Genomic DNA, 16705 nt, shown 5'->3' on the forward strand with positions numbered 1-16705 from the left:
GCATAGGTCCTTCGGGGGGTCGAGGTGTTGCAGGATGTAATGCAGTGCCATGTTCACTGCATCGTCCACTGACCTGTTTGCCCGGTAGGCAAACTGCAGAGAGTCTAGCAGTGGGTCTACGATGTCCTTCAGTTGGGCCAACACCAGTCTTTCAAAGGACTTCATAACTACAGATGTAAGGGCGACGGGTCTGTAGATGTTCAGTCCACTGATGGAGGGTTTCTTAGGGACTGGGATGATGGTGGAGCATTTGAAGCAGGAGGGGACTTCACACAGCTCCTGTGACATGTTGAAGATAAGTGTGAAGATCTGGGCCAGCTGATCAGCACACACCTTCAAGCAGGAAGGGGTCATGCCATCTGGGCCTGGTGCCTTTGTGATCTTTAGTTATTTTAAAAAGGCCACACACATCCTTTTCAGAGATCGTTAGAGGCCCCCACTGGGTCTGAAGGGAGGAGGGTGTGTGTGTGTGTGTGTGTGTGTGTGTGGAGGGGGGGTTTCTGTCTCTCAAACCTGCAGTAGAACACATTCAGGTCGTCTGCTAGTTGATGGTCCTTTACAGTAGGGGGGGATGGTTTCCCATAGCCAGGGATGCTTTTCAGGCATCTCCACATAGATGAGGGGTCATTGGCTGAAAACTGGTTCCCAGCTTTTCAGAGTAGCTCCTCTTTGCGCGCTCTGATCTCAAGATCACATGAGATCAGGCATGTGATCACATCTCTGTGAACAGCATGGAACAATGTTCAGCAATGGCTAAGGCCATGGTGGCGTCAGCCTTTTTTGAAGAGTCAGTTTTTTTGCTCATTGATGGCAGCTTGCTTTGGGAGGAACTGTTATAAGGCTTCGCCTTTTGAGTACGTTTTTGAGTCATCGTGTTTTTTTTATATATATATCACAAAGGACTGAAAACTGTGGTTGTGAGGACAAGTTAGAGTTAGAGAAAATTGCTGAGACAAATTCAACAGCCTCCCCATTCTAGGTGTGATATCACCACTATAGCTGTTGAATGTTTCTTCTCATTTTCCACCATTTTAACAAAGATTTATGCAAAATGGAATACTTTGAAAAGGATGAATGAAATTTAAAAGTTTAATCTACAGCAGGTCAACCTCATCATCAGTGAGCCATCTGACTCTATCATGTGACCTGGATTTAGCCCAGTCCACATCTGACCTCGTCCGAATCCGCAGCCAGGGACTTCTTATGGCAAACCATCGAGCTCAGTGGGTGTGCGTGTTAACGCCTTGACTGCAGATTTCTGTCAAAGTCCCCTGCTGCTTCTGGCCACCCTCGTCCACATACCAGCCAAGGCGCAGTAAATCTTGAATGAGCTTTACATGAAAGTTGAACCAAAAACCTGAAGTGTGATGTAGGGCACAATCAAAATTGAAGACTGATAGTCTTCATCTTTACACTGACAAATCCAAATAATTTAGTTTTCAAAAAGTAAAATAAAACTGGTGTAAAACTTTGATATTGGACTGCAAAAAAGATCACTGGTGCAAGCCTGCCCTCCATAGAGAACCTGTACACCGAACGGGTCAAAATGAAGGCGGAGAGGATCACTGCATACCCCTCACACCCGGGATATAATCTGTTCGAACTCCTCCCCTCTGGATGGCATTACAGGTCATTGTACGCCAAGACAAACATGCACAAGGACAGTTTCTTCCCCCATCACTCTGATGAACACTTAACCCATGTCAGTATGACTGGACAATAACCCTAAGTGCAATACCTGTAAATATACATTGTACAGATTATACAGATCTAAACAGGTCTCTAAGTACTCTATCTTTATTCCTATTTATCTAGTTTCACAATGAGCATTCCTTTGTCTGTCTGCATTGTTTACTGCCTGTTTATTTTGCATTGTTTGCACTGTTTGTTGCTTGTTAATACTGCTTATTTTGTTATATTACACAGCTTTATGTTGGTTTGCTGTTTACTTGCCCCTTGCATGGGAATATTTACATGCACATTGAGAGCCGATGTACCAGAGTCAAATTCCTCGTGTGTCCGACGCACCGGGCCAATAAAGCAGATTCTGATTCTGATATTTACAAAAGTGAAATGGACACTTGTAATGGAAAAATATCAAAAATCCAAAGTCATACATTCACACCTTGGCTAAAGAGGATTAAAGTAGATATGCACAAAAATACAAATGTGAGGCATTCTACTACATTATACATGTCAAGTTACTGTAGATATTTTCCAAATCACAGCAGTTTAATGTGTCTTCATTCCTGGACAGTATAAGATTTACACAGAAACAGACTCCAGTTCATCTCCTCAATATCTTTAGTGATGAGTTACAGGCCTATTTACAGAAGAGGTTTAGGCCACAAGACAGACATGTATGTTCCAGTTCTGAGAATAAAGTCAGGGGAAAACAAAAAGTGTTTTCTTTTCAAAATGATTTTCCTGAAACTAGTAGGATGTTTTCTTTAATGTAGTTCTAGTCTGGACTACGGCAACAGTCTGTAATACAAGTGATTTCAGGAATGGAACAGAACATCTTTTACAGCTTTGTATGCAAAACCTGGCTATGACATTAAAGCACAGTAATTGACAATTAAATTTAATGTTTACCACAGGTGTAGTGCTGCTGGAACACACCGGAGCAACACTCTGCCACTTCTTCTCTCCGGGAGAGTAAAAAGAATTGGCCTACTGGAATAATGTGGTGGAAGTTCATTACATTGCATTTTTGTGAGCACTATCCAAACACTGGTGATTGAAGATCCAATCAACAGTAAAGCGTATGTCCTGCAAAATGGAATGCTCTAAGCTGTCATACTGCAATTTAAAATGTGATTGTTTCACAGCACTGACTTAAACAATGCATGCTCAGATGCAGAATTGGCACCCACGGGGGTTTGCATGTTTTGTTCAAACACATAATGTGGGTTGTTCACAGCGACACAGTTTAGTGTTGAATACAGACCCTGTTTACAAAAGACAAGTGACAGAACAGAACTCAGATCATTCAGACTGACAAACTAGAGCATCATCTCCAGGAGGGGCCGTGGAGACAAACATCAGATTTGACGATCATCAGCAGAAACAGACTTTATATTTAACTTAAGTGATGCTGTGATTTAAACAGACTGTTTTACCTGTGTACCTGTGGGTGATCAGCTGTAGGTCTATGTATATGACACAGGTAAGGCACAGGGTGGCCAGTCACAAGCCCAGCACACAGCTGATGTGTCAACATTGGAGCCAAGAGCATCTACTGTATTTTCTTATAGATTTAGGAGGCTTCTGATGAGTGGTCATAATAAATTTGAGGGGTTGCTATCATAGGAAAGTGGCCCTTGAAACAAGCCAAAACTTAACCATGTGCAGGCATGCACACATGCATTAGGTGTGCTCCGGTACTTCATCAGATAGCACTACACCTCCGATCTTTATTTGAACCTGTGATTAATACTGATTTAATCTGTCTGTATCTTCTTGTGCTTCCTTAAGGACTGAGATGGAGTCACATCAGAAACTTTGTCCTTCACAAGAAACTCATGACGGTTCCGTTCTTCCCAACCTGGTGAGGCTCCAGAGCATGGAACTGTATAACAATCCTGTTGAACAGAACAAGCCGTCAATAATTTACTCAACACACTGATGTGATTGTAATAATAATTAAAATATGAGAAGAACACAGAACACAATACAAAATAATACAAATTTCTTGAAGTCGTCTGTGCATGATGGCTCTTGATGCACTGAGTCCAGCCTCACCACTCCTGAAGCTCTTCCAAGTTCTTGAATCAGCTTTACTTGACAATCGTCTTAAGGCTGTGGTCATCCCTGCTGTTTGTGCACCTTTTCCTACTACAGGTTTCCTTTCCAATCAACTTTCCATAAATATGCTTCAATACAGCACTTTGCCAGTCCTTTCAGCGATGACCTTGTGTGGCTTACCCTCCTTGTGGAGGGTGTCAATGATCACCTTCTGGACAACTGTCAAAGCAGCAGTCTTCCCCATGATTGTAGTTGCGTGTACTGAACTAGACAGAGATGCACAGTATTTATACTGTATGAATATTAATTTACTCAAACCTGAAATGAAAGTATTCTAATATTTTGGGATACTGGATTTTTGATTTTCATGAGCTGTAAGCTGTAATCATAGAAATTAAATAAAAAAAATGGCTTGAAATATTTCACTTTAGGATATGTTTACATTTTTGAATTATTTAAAAAAAGGAAGAAAAAATTTCTACAATATTATAAATATTTTAGATGCACTCATAAATGTTTATCTTCTCTGGTGTCACAAAAACATCACTAAGAAATAACTGATTATGAGCATTATTAGCCCAGACTGCAACTCAACTTCATATTGTGAGTGTTGATAATTATATTTTCTTGCTTCATTCCACTCACGTTTTTAAAATGGAAACTATCAAATTAATGGAGTAGGATATATAGTAAGCACACCTCCGTTTCAAATCTTTTTCACTTTCTGATATAGCAGGGAAATATTTTGCTCTGTGGTTGGTCTGCTTTGCCTTCACACCACAAACTGCTTGAAAGTAGACTGAGACCCTCCTTCTTGGCTGTTCTCAATCCAGTTGTTCAGTCTGCACCAGAGTTTAACTGACAGTTTTCCCACCAGCCCAAACAAACTAAAAGGGAAACAGACCAGAGATTAAAGCTGCATTAACTAAGATTTAGCACAAATTTAGATAAATCAAGTAAAAAATAAAAAATAAAAAATAAAAAACCCAAATACAACCATTGATGGAAATGGAGCTGTTAGACCTCAGAGGTGGCTTTCTGTAGCACAGAAAAAGTGCGACAAAAAAATTAGGCTAAATCACGGTTAACATCTGTTTGGTATGTCAGAGATAGAGAGCACTAAAAGCATCCAAAGACTACAATTTCACACGGATGTAACTTTATTCATGCTAGACGTGCAAGTATTGTAGCTGGCTAATGTATATATGTCAGCATCATCAGCAAGCTAACATTAGCTTTTCAATTTTGTAATTATAACTATTCTGGTTGTAATCTGGAGTCATTCCAACTGACTGCAATGTTAGTGTTTTATTGTCCAGTTAGCGCAAACCAGTGCATTTTCCTGGATTAGCAAATGGATTTGGATTTTACATTCAACTCACGGGTTATGTGTGTCAAGTATGTAACACTGAATGTGATGCAATAGTGGCCTGAACATTACTACTGTATCATTATTACTGGGAAAAAACATTTCTCTGTATAATTTGCTTGTGTTACTGCAGATACATCTGCTACAATCAATATTAGACATACTGTACATATGCATATCACTAAAATGTAACCCTCTTTATTTGATATTGTGTCACTGCAGTGCCACTGAAAACCACAGGCTCTAAGTGCTATATATTCTCTATATATAGGTTCTGGAGCCAATTATTACTGCTGCTCTACCTGACAGCTACAATTGGCTCTGCCTGTCATGACCACATATGACATAGTTTCAGAGACAGGGCAGGAGGGGCAAAGAGAAGCAAGCTAGAAGAGGAGGGGATACTGATTGAGTTTGTTCCAACTCTCACTTTGCCCTTAACTGTCGAAAATTAGAGGGATAAGTCAGTTCATGCAGCTATCAATGAAGTGTGCCAGACAGGTCAGCTTCTGAAGACATCCTGCTCTGCACCACACTGACTTCTATCCAGGGTATAAATTTCATGACAGCCTTATGACTATGGCCGTCATTGCCCTTGCTTTTGGCCGTGAAACACAGCCACAGTCGCCGGTGTGCCCTCATAAGATGTGACGGAGCTCTTAATCCCATCAGATCTGTTGAGTGATCTTGCTAAGTCATTCATTTGTTCATGTTCAGCCACTCAAGTAGATGAGTGTTTCATGGATGTATTAAAGAGAACAGTGCGTTTACTGAAGCTGTTCGCTCGAGAACACTTTTCATACTGTTCCAGTATGTGCTCATATTATTATACAAGCTGATGGTACAGTATACAGACTGAGCTCACCTGTCTTCAGTTAGAGCAAGTTCTCTGCTCAGAAATTCGAAGATTTTGGCACTGTGCTCCTTGTTCTTCTCAGCAGTGTCAGTCACATTGATAGCAGAAACTGACAACATCACGCACGGAGAGCAAGAGCCTGCCATCAGCATTGGCAGGCCAGGCTGCACCACCACGTTCATCCTCTGAAAGACAGTCACCATGATAACATTAGTGAGGCTATTAAATACATATAAAACGATATCTGTGAAATAAAGAGAAGGGTGCTTTTCTCATTATCTTGTTTGAGGAGAGGCTCATCTCACACTGAATAAAAAACCTGTCCTATACCGTTGTCTGCAAGCCAGGAGGCTCCTATGGAGACATCAAAGCTTCACTCTATACCATTCTTTGTAGTTAAGAAAGAAGGCACTCTTCATAAATTATTGCCATGTAGTCATGTGAGCCGAATCCTGTAAGCCTGCCAAATTAATGTTTGTCCCTTGTGTCTTGGAGTAGAGTCACTCTTCTCATCTGGTGGGGTCCAGATGCTAGAGTACCTCCGACACAGACTTTGGTAGCTTATTGTGAGAGCAAACATCACGTTGTTCGTCTCAGCTTGCTTGTTCTGTTGTAAAACATTACGGCTGCACCCTGCCAGTTAGCTCTGCCTCCTGCCTGCCTATCCCATAACAGCCATGGTATTACTTCTCTGTGGATTTCATCACTGGCCTCCCACCCTCAAGACAGCCATCTTGATTATGATGGACATGTTGTGCAGGCCATTGACTTCATTGCTCTTGCCAAGCACATGTCTTTCCATACAATCTTTTAGTAATGTGTGACTGATGTTCACAGCAAAATTAGAATTAACAATTTAAAGAACAAATCAAGTAAATACCAATTTAGTTGAATTATAAATTTAAAAAATTCATTCTGGTCAGCATGTATATATCACCACAAGCCCATGCCAGCACATTACAGCACCTGGCCAAATACATAATTAGCATGGAACTGAAACATCCCAACTCCCCACTCAGTGTTCAGGGAATTTAACTGGGACATAATCACATTGGACCACTGCAACATGGTAATAAAAGACACCTAGCCCTTTTTTTCCTGTGTAGCCTTCAGCCTGTCTGTACACTGTTTGGTCCATCTCATCCCAACCTACAGTCAGATACTTAAAGCTGTGAAGTCTGTGGTCAAAACAATGAAGAGATGGACTGAGCAAGCAAAGTCAGAGCTACAGTCCTGCTTTGACTGCACAAACTGGAGTGAATTTAAGGCAATTATAAACAATTAAACAATTATAATTCATAAAGGAAACATGTATATATTAACCTCTGAATACAATTAACCTATCCCCTTACCCATGAAACAGCCATAAACAAGTATAACATCAGATTCATGGGTAGATATTTTTTGGTAAATACAGTATGAACCAAATGTAACAACAGGAAATGCACACATCTGATTGCACCTGCTATCAGAAGTATTAACGTTTCTACTTTATCTTACTACCTTCCTGCTACAGACCTGGATGAACTCACTGACAGTGTGATGTCATACATCAGCTTTTTTGAGGACATGTGTGTGCTCATCAAGACCGTCTGTACATATAGCAACAATAAGCCCTGGTTTACAGTAAAACGTAGGCAGCTTTGTCATGCCAAAAAGGAGGCCTACAGATGTGGGGACAGGATCCTGTACAGGAACACACTGACAAGGGAGATCAGAGTAGCAAAGAGGAGCTACTCCGAAAATTTGACAAACCAGTTTTCAGCCAATAACCCCTCATTTGTATGAAGAAGCCAGAAGAACATCAATAGCTACACTAACAGCTGGTCCTGTGGTGTGGAGCTGAACACACTCAAAACAGTGGGCATGACAGTGGACTTTAGGAAGAAGGTAAAGTCCAACTTCCTGTGCCAGCTCAGAAAGTTCAACCTGCCTCAGGAGCTGCTGATACAGTTCTACAGAGGAATTATTGAGTCTATTCTCTGCACTTCCATCACTGTCTGGTTTGGCTCAGCAACCAACCAGGACTGGAACAGACTCCACTGAACAGTCAGGACAGCAGAAAAGATCATGGGTGCCAGTCTGCCCTCCATGGAGGACCTGTACAATGCATAGGTCAAAAGGAGGGCAGAGAAGATTTCTGCATACCCCTCACACCCTGGACACAAATTATTTGAACTCCTCCCCTCTGGACAGCACTACAGGTCACTATGCTAAAACAACCAGACACAAGGACAGTTTCTCCCCCCGGGCTGGCACTCGGAACATGTAACCCATGACTGTACAACAGGCCACAGCAACCACCCTAGTGCAATACCCTTTAAAAATACTTTTTTATATATCTGGAAAGACTCCATCTAAACTGTGTGTATATATATTGCTAATGTATATTCCTTTTTCTTGTTCTCTCAGTCTCATATTGTTTACTTGTTGCCTTATGAAAGAGCATGCACATTACATTATTCCGATTCCAATTATGAAATTTGATTTGACTATTTGTCATTTGGTAATAGTTTAATAATGTTGAAGGTACTGTAAGTACTATAATGACAACAGTCAGATTAGACGAAAGATTAGGGAAATACACCTAGACTTAGACAGACTTTATTGTCATTCAGATATACAACAAGTGTACACAGAATGAAATTTCATTGCATTGGCTCAGCACAGTATTAAAATATACAACATTAAAAATATACAGCAATAATGCAATAGTAAAAAGGACTTGTGGAGTTAACAGTAGTGCAAAAATTGTTCATATCTAATAAATAACTCTGTTGTGAAACCAAGCTTCTTCTACCTATTAAGTCATGTGATTCCTTTCTTTTAAAGGTTTTGAGATTGCAATCCATGCTTTTGTCACTTCCCGTCTTGACTGTTGCAATGCTCTATACACTATATATATAGCCCCACAAGCTAATTCCTTGGCAGCTCTCAGCAAACTCCACAATGTCAGCAGCACGTTAGAGACGGCTCATCCTGATGCCACAGGGCAATAAAAGACAAGAACACACTGGATCATGCTTACAGTAAAATACAAGGTGCGTACAGGGCTGCACCCCGCCCCTACTTCAGACACTCAGACCACATTCCTTTGTTTCTGTATCCAGCCTACAGACAAAGACTGAAACAAACAAACCCTGTCACCACACAAGTTAAACTGCGGACCCCAGAGACTGAAGGCATCCTGCAGGACTGTTTTGCTCAGACAGACTGGGATGTGTTTAAAGCTGCAGCCACATTGGAGGACTTTTCTGTCAGCGTACAGGACTATGCTCAGTATGTGACTAGGTACATTAGTATCTGTGTTGACAACATTATGTCCACCGTACAGGTCAGGAAGTTCCCCAACCGGAAGCCCTGGATAAACAGTCAGGTACGCCACATGCTGCGTGCTCACTCTCCTGCATTCAGTTCAGGCAATAAGATGGAGTACAAAGCTGCAAAGTATGGACTGAGGAAAGCCATCACAGCGGCCAAGAGGCAGTACAGAGAGAAGCTGAATGGCTTCTATTCTACTGTTGACTCCGGATGGATGTGGCAAGGCCTGCAGCACATCACAGACTACAGGACCACCACTAGCATCATCAGCTCCACAGACAGCCTGCCAGATGACCTCAACACCCACTTTGAGACATTCAGACACAACACAGAGAGGAGGCACACACACACACACACACACCCCTCCCTCCCCTCCACTAACTGTCTCATCAGATCAGGTACACAAAAGATGAAGATTGACCCCCGCAAGGCGGCAGGACCGGACAACATCCCTGGGCGGGCTCTGAGAGCATGTGCCAAAGAGCTGGCTGATGTTCTCACTTCCATTCCATCTTCAACCTTTTCCTCAGCCAGAGCATCGCTCCCTCCTGCTTCAAGACCACAACCATCGACCCCCTTCCCAAAAAGAGCCCAGTCAAGTGTCTGAATGACTAAGACCAGTGGTGCTCACTCCAATCATTATGAAATGTTTTGAGAGAGTGGTGCTGGACCACATTCAGAGCAGTATACCGGACACTCTGGATCCCCTGCAGTATGCCTACCAGCCCAACAGGGCCACCTCAGACACTATCGCTGATGCACTACACTATTCCCTTTCTCACCTAGAAAATAGAGATTCCTACATCAGGATACTCTTCATTTACTACAGCTCCATCTTCAACACGGTTAACCCCCACAAACTTCGGCCAGCATCACTACAAACACTGGCATTCCACAGGAATGCATCCTCAGTACCATCCTCTACACCCTGTTCACCCATGACTGTTTCACCTCCCATAAGGATAACATCACTCTAAAGTTCGCGGATGACACCGCAGTGATAGGACACATCCCTGGTGGGGACAAAGCAGCCTACAGGAGGGAGGTGGCCGGTTTGGTGTCATGGTGTAAGGACAATAATCTCCCCTTCAACACGGACAAGATGAAGGAGATGATAGTGGACATGAGGAAGGAGAGGAGAACTCATCAGCCACTGTTCATCCGGGGGCTCGAAGTGGAAAGGGTGAGCAGCTTCAAATACCTGGGTGTCCACATCAGTGAGGACCTCACTCGGACAGTTAACACCACACAGCTGGTCAAGAAGGCCCAACGGCGGCTGTACGTCCTGATTGGGGCAGACTTCAACAGGCACGTTGGTGAGGAAAACAAAGGTGATGAGGAGGTGATGGGCAGGTTTGGTGTTAAGGGAAGGAACCTAGAAGGACAGATGGTGGTGGACTTTGCTAAGAGGATGGAAATGGCTTGAGTTAACACCCATTTCCAGAAGAGGGAGGAACATAGAGTTACATATAAGAGTGGAGGTAGGAGTACGCAGGTAGACTACACTCTATGTAGATGAGGCAATCTGAGAGAGATTAGTGACTGCAAAGTGGTGGTAGAAGAGAGTATAACCAGACAGCATCGGATGACTCTGGTGGTCAGGAAGAAGAGGAGAGGAAAGACAGAAAAGAAAACCAAGTGGTGGAAGTTGCAAAAGAAAGAATGTTGTGAGGAATTCAGACAGAAGTTGAGACAGGCTTTGGGCGGTCAGGAAGAACTTCCAGATGACTGGGAAACTACAGCAGAAGTGATCAGGGAGACAGGTAGGAAGGAGCTAGGTGTGCCATCTGGAAGGAGGAAAGAAGATAAGGAAACGTGGTGGTGGAATGAGGAAGTACAGGACAGCATTCAGAGGAAGAGGCTAGCTAAAAAGAAGTGGGACGTAGAAAGGACTGAAGACAGTAGACAGGATTACAAGAAATTGCAGCGTAGAGTGAAGAGGGAGGTGGCAATGAAGTTGGTTTTTCTTGATGCAGAGATACAATAAGTTTTAGGTTGTTTTGAGTGGTAACATTTTAGTATAGCTAACATCCTAATAAATACTATTCATCTACAGCCTGTTGAGGAAATGAGTTATATTAAAAAAACCTAGAGTCTAATAGTTATGATGATTGCACTCACAGGACATATTCTAGTTATAAAGTCAGGATTAGCCTACCCTTAATACTAAAGTGACAGCTCCAAGTTGTCTCGTGCTAATAGTTTCATGGTCACTAAGGGACTTAAGTCACAAATTATTTGTCTTCATTTGTAAAAAAAAATTCAAAGGAGCAAAAGTTACTTGACCAAAATAAGACTCCAGTGAGCATCAGTTAACATTAAAATAAGCCTTTACAGTAGAAGTCACAATGAGGTATTGAAATACAGATTGACTGATGATGATTCAATTTAACAGTAGTTCAAGTCAAGTCCAATAGTTCACTGCCATTTACCTGAGACATTTCTCATTTTCTAAGTATTAATTATATAACCACTTACATAAGCCCATTGACCACCTCACATGAACTTAATAAACACATAATCACTCAGCTCTCCCTTACACAAGCTAATACCAAATAAGGTCTATATGAGCTACATACTGTTCTATTACATATTTCTTCTGGAATCTGATTTATTATCAACCACTACATACGAAAGTAGTGAAATCTGAAGGTCAAACAGAGGAGTTCAAGGTGGAGGTGGGGCTACATCAGGGATCGGTTTTGAGTTCCTTCTTTTTTGCTATGGTGATGGACAGGTTGACAGATGAGGTCAGACAGGAATCTCCATGGACAATGATGTTTGCGGATGACATTGTGATCTGTAGTGAGAGCAGGTGGAGGAACACCTGGAAAGGTGGAGGTCTGCTCTGGAAAGAAGAGGAATGAAAGTCAGTCGTGCTAAGACAGACTACATGTGTATGAACGAGAGGGAGGGAAGTGGAACGGTGAGGTTACAGGGGGCTGAGGTCAAGAAGGTGCAGGAGTTTAAGTATTTGGGGTCAACAGTCCAGTGTGATGGGGAGTGTAGGAAAGAGGGGAAGAGGCGAGTGCAGGCGGGTTGGAGTGGGTGGAGAAAGGTGTCAGGAGGGTTGTGTGACAGAAGAGTGTCAGCAAGAATCAAAGGAAAGGTGTACAAGACAGTAGTGAGACCAGCTATGCTGTATGGGTTAGAGACTGTAGCAGTGAGGAAAAGACAAGAGGCAGAGATGGAGGTAGCAGAGATGAGGATGTTGAGGTTCTCTTTAGGAGTGACCAGGATGGACAGGATTAGGAATGAGCACATCAGAGGGACAGCTCAGGTCGGCTGTTTTGGGGACAAGGTCAGAGAGGCCAGATTGAGATGGTTTGGACATAGTGGTTATACTGGTAGAAGGACGTTGGAGATGGAGCTGCCAGGCAAGAGGTCAAGAGGAAGGCCAAAAAGGAGATATATGGATGTGCTAAAAGAGGACGTGAAGTTAATTGGGGTGAGAGTAGAGGATGCCAAGCATAGAGTTAGGTGGAAACAGATGATTCGCTGTGGCGACCCCTAATGGGAACAGCCGAAAGAAGAAGAAGATATGAGAGACGATGGTCTGTACGACTATTTAACTAACTGAGGCAGAACGAGGGAGGAGTCTCCGTAAATGTCAGGCCACTGTGAGACGTGAACGAGGAAATGCGTTGCAACCAATAACACCTTGATGTTTGCGGCGCCGCTTACATTTCTGGAAATGTGCACATCAGGCTACGGCCCCTATATGTGAACATGCGATATTCACGTGCACAACTGAAGGGCAGGATTAAAGTAAACCAACCGTGCTTTCGACACAGACCAGCTCTGACACTGAACAGCACTGTACAGTAAGCAGGTTACAGATTGAGATGTAACTCACGTCTTGTGGTTTCCCCAGAGCAGCCGCGGTGCTGCAGCATAGTCTCTTCAAAAAGTCTTCAGAGAAGGAGTTGGCCGGCAGATTACTCTGTAGGCTGATGAAAGGCATCTTTGACTAAACTAGACTAAACAATACTCAGGACTCCCAACTCTGGGTGGATCTAAAAGTCGGTAGTTGTTATTCTTCTTCTTTCCCTCTTTTTCTGAGGTTTATTGGTGGTAACAAATATGTTGCATGTTGCATTACCGCCGCCAACTGATAAGGAGTGTGGATCAAGAGTTTAGCATTAACGTTAAAATAAAATTAAATCATACAGTGTATACTGTGTTAGAGAGTAATAAAATTCACTACCTGTCAAACTGAGGTGTGAAGTCAAAATGTATGGCCTTGATGTCACCTACATTTCTAGATCAAAGGCTGTCAACCTGTATGACACATAATTACAGATGTCAAATTATTTTGCATGTATGTGTCACTTTCACTTTGACAGAGCGTTTTGGCTCATAATTTAGGGCTTTATAACAGCAGTAAATGATTTTATACAGACCAGGGTAATTACATAAAAGAGATTTTATTACATTAGGACTGACCACCATTGCTCATAGTTTGTTGTGCTCTAAATATTTTTTTAAATGTAAACCTTAATGTTTCTTTCTAAATTAAATAGTTAATTTTAGGAAGAGTGAGTGTTTTACCCACATAGATAAGATTAACAAATGTTTCATCCCCTTAGTTAAGGTTCAGTTTGTTACATGTATTTGATTAAAGTAAAGAAAAACTGGAAACTGGTGTTAAAATAGACTCTGATCTTAGAATGGAATGTCAGGTGAATGCAGTTGTACGAGCCAGTTTTTATCACCTCCGGCAGCTGGCAAAGGTGAAGCCCTTTCTTTCACGGCAGCATTTTGAGACGGTAATACATGCATTTATTACGTCTCATGTGGATTATTGTAATGCACTATATTTTGGGCTCAGTCAGGTCACCCTTGCCCACCTCCAGAGAGTCCAAAATGCTGCTGCTTGTCTATAGGTTGGAGGGCGTAAAAGTGACCACATCACACTTATTTTGGCTTCCCTGCATTGGCTGCCGGTGTGTTTTAGAATCCATTTTAAGATTCTTTTATTTGTTTTTAAATCTTTAAATGGTTTGGCTCCCCTTTATCTTACAGAATTGCTACATCCCTATAGCCCCTCTCAGTGCCTCAGATTGGCCGACCAGCTGCTCTTGGAGGTACCGAGGGCTAGGCGGAGATCTAGGGGGGACCGAGCTTTTTCTGTGGGGGCGCCTAAGTTGTGGAATGAATTGCCCAGGCCCCCTTGTTGTCCACTTTTAAAACATATTTGAAGACTCATCTGTACCGTCTGGCGTTCGAACCAGTATGATCCTGTGTCTTGTTGAGCTTGTGATTTATGATGGGGAGTTGTTTTAAGTACGATGTTTTTGTTTTGCTGTTTGTTTATGTTGTTTTTTAAAGGGTGTTGTGGATGTTGTGTTAAGCACTTTGGTCAGCTTCGGCTGTGTTAAATGTGCTATATAAATAAAGTTGATGATGATGATGATGGGGGAGAGGCGGGGTACATGCTAGACAGGTCACTAGTTTTTTACAGGGCTAACATGTAGATGTAAATAACCATACACACTCACATTCACTCCTACAGGCAATTTAACATACTTATATAGTATAAAATAATTCTCCCCTGTCACTTTTTGCTGAACAACTTCACCGATGTGACATCAGCACCCTGGATGGTGGGGGACTCTTCAGAAATTTAACTCAGGAGCAGAGACTGACAGTTACTGTTCCTGTGGGAGGAAATGGGGACCCAAAGTCCTGTGAGATGTTTGCAGAGCCTCACTTTGAGCTCTTATCCAACAGCTCCAACAGCACTGACCTGCCCACAGTTCAGTGTCAGAGCGGATGGGTTTATGACAACTCCACCTTCACTTCCACCCTGGCAACAGAGGTACAGTCACTGTTTTATCACTAACAACCTTTATGAATTAGTGGTAGGACCTAAGTCAGCAGATATTTGCATCAACAGTGCATTAAATAAAATTAATGTGGAAAAAAGATGCACACACACAGATTTTAGTTTTACAGATAATAGATGCACCTAAGGGCCAGCAGAAAACTGGTACCTAAATAGATCATCTAATTACAGTTTCTTTGTGATCTGCTTTTCAGTGGGACCTTGTCTATGATAGAAAAAACCTGACAAACACAAGCACAATCTTTTTCCTCGGAGTGATGCTAGGAGCCATAGCATTTGGATACCTCTCTGATAAGTATGGGCATAAAGAGTGTCTCCCCTACAGTCAGAATATTCAGTGAATAGTCTGTGGTGACATGAATGTTCGAATTTTACATAGTTCAAGAGGAAATGGGAAAGAAGAAAAAAAAATCAAAAATAAGACAAAGATAAAAAATAAACCGTGCATTCAAATGGGAAATATATGCAATCAAAAATAGGAAGGAGAGAGGAAAAGACTATATTTTCCTCTCAACCTAAGTGAATGTTTAATGATTTTAGTATGTTTATGATGTTTGGAGGTGTCCAGAGATATCATAAATCAGAGACATTTGTCAAGAAGGCATTGTTTGCCCATTAGCATTGTCAGTCATTATGTAACCTGCAGCTGTCATGTCACTTGCATGTTTATTAAACATATTTCTTTTATTTTTATGGTTTCTGAAGTTTCTGAAGGGGTGATCAAATCCTCCGTATGTAGGATGAAACAACAAAGATCCATGAATACATCAGGAAGATGGCCCTGAGTGATGATGTGCTTAGTGAATACCTCAGGCAGCAGAAATCAGAGGAGCAAGGGAAGGAAGAGCAGGAACCCTCATGGAAGGACAAACCTCTGCACGGTATGTACCACCGTCAAATAGTAGAAGTGGCTGATACTGAAAAATCCTACCAGTGGCTGGACAAAGCTGGACTGAAAGACAGCACAGAGGCACTAAACCTGGCAGCACAAGAACAAGCTCTAAGTACAAGATCAATACCATACCAGACAGGACCCCAGGTGCAGGCTGTGCAAAGATGCCCCTGAGACAATCCAGCACATAACAGCAGGGTGCAAGATGCTAGCAGGCAGGGCATACATGGAATGCCATAACCAAGTGGCTGGCATAATGTACAGAAACATTTGTGCCGAGTACAGGCTGGAAGTCCCAAAGTCAAAATGGGATATACCTCCAAAGGTGGTTGAGAATGACCAAGCTAAGGTCCTGTGGGACTTCAAGATACAAACTGACAAACTGGTAATGGCCAACCAACCGGACATAGTAGTGGTGGACAAACAGAAGAAGAAGGTCGTAGTGATAGATGTAGCAATGCCAAGGGATAGCAACATCGGGAAGAAAGAAAACAAGAAGCTCGAGAAATACCAAGGGCTGAAAGAAGAGCTAGAAAAGATGTGGAAGGTGAAGGCACAAGTGGTCCCCGTGGTAATAGGAACATTGGGAGCTGTGATCTCCAAACTGGGAGAGTGGCTCCAACAGATCCCAGGAACATCTGAGATCTCTGTCCAGAAGAGTGCAGTGCTAGG

At 42.4% G+C, this 16705-nt stretch overlaps 1 protein-coding gene across 1 annotated transcript; it reads right to left on the reverse strand.

Moving 5' to 3' along the window:
* Positions 1-2286: 2286 nt before the first annotated feature.
* ddt (D-dopachrome tautomerase) lies at positions 2287-13357 on the reverse strand. Its single transcript, XM_020621548.1, has 3 exons — positions 13150-13357; positions 5982-6157; positions 2287-3584 (listed from the first exon to the last, which is right to left on the reverse strand). The coding sequence occupies exons 1-3, from the start codon at positions 13255-13257 to the stop codon at positions 3512-3514; spliced, it is 357 nt and encodes a 118-aa protein (XP_020477204.1). The 5' UTR covers positions 13258-13357; the 3' UTR covers positions 2287-3511.
* Positions 13358-16705: the final 3348 nt, after the last annotated feature.

The sequence above is a fragment of the Monopterus albus genome, unplaced genomic scaffold (genome assembly GCF_001952655.1).
Source record: "Monopterus albus unplaced genomic scaffold, M_albus_1.0 scaffold260.1, whole genome shotgun sequence".
Lineage (NCBI taxonomy): Eukaryota > Metazoa > Chordata > Actinopteri > Synbranchiformes > Synbranchidae > Monopterus > Monopterus albus.

Coding starts and splice junctions, on each gene's coding strand:
- ddt (XM_020621548.1), bottom strand. CDS start 13,257: ATGCCTTTCATCAGCCTACAGAGTAATCTGCCGGCCAACTCCTTCTCT. Junction 6,158..13,149: donor CTCTGGGGAAACCACAAGAC/GTGAGTTACATC, acceptor ACTGTCTTTCAG/AGGATGAACGTGGTGGTGCA. Junction 3,585..5,981: donor CTTGCTCTAACTGAAGACAG/GTGAGCTCAGTC, acceptor TCTGTTCAACAG/GATTGTTATACAGTTCCATG.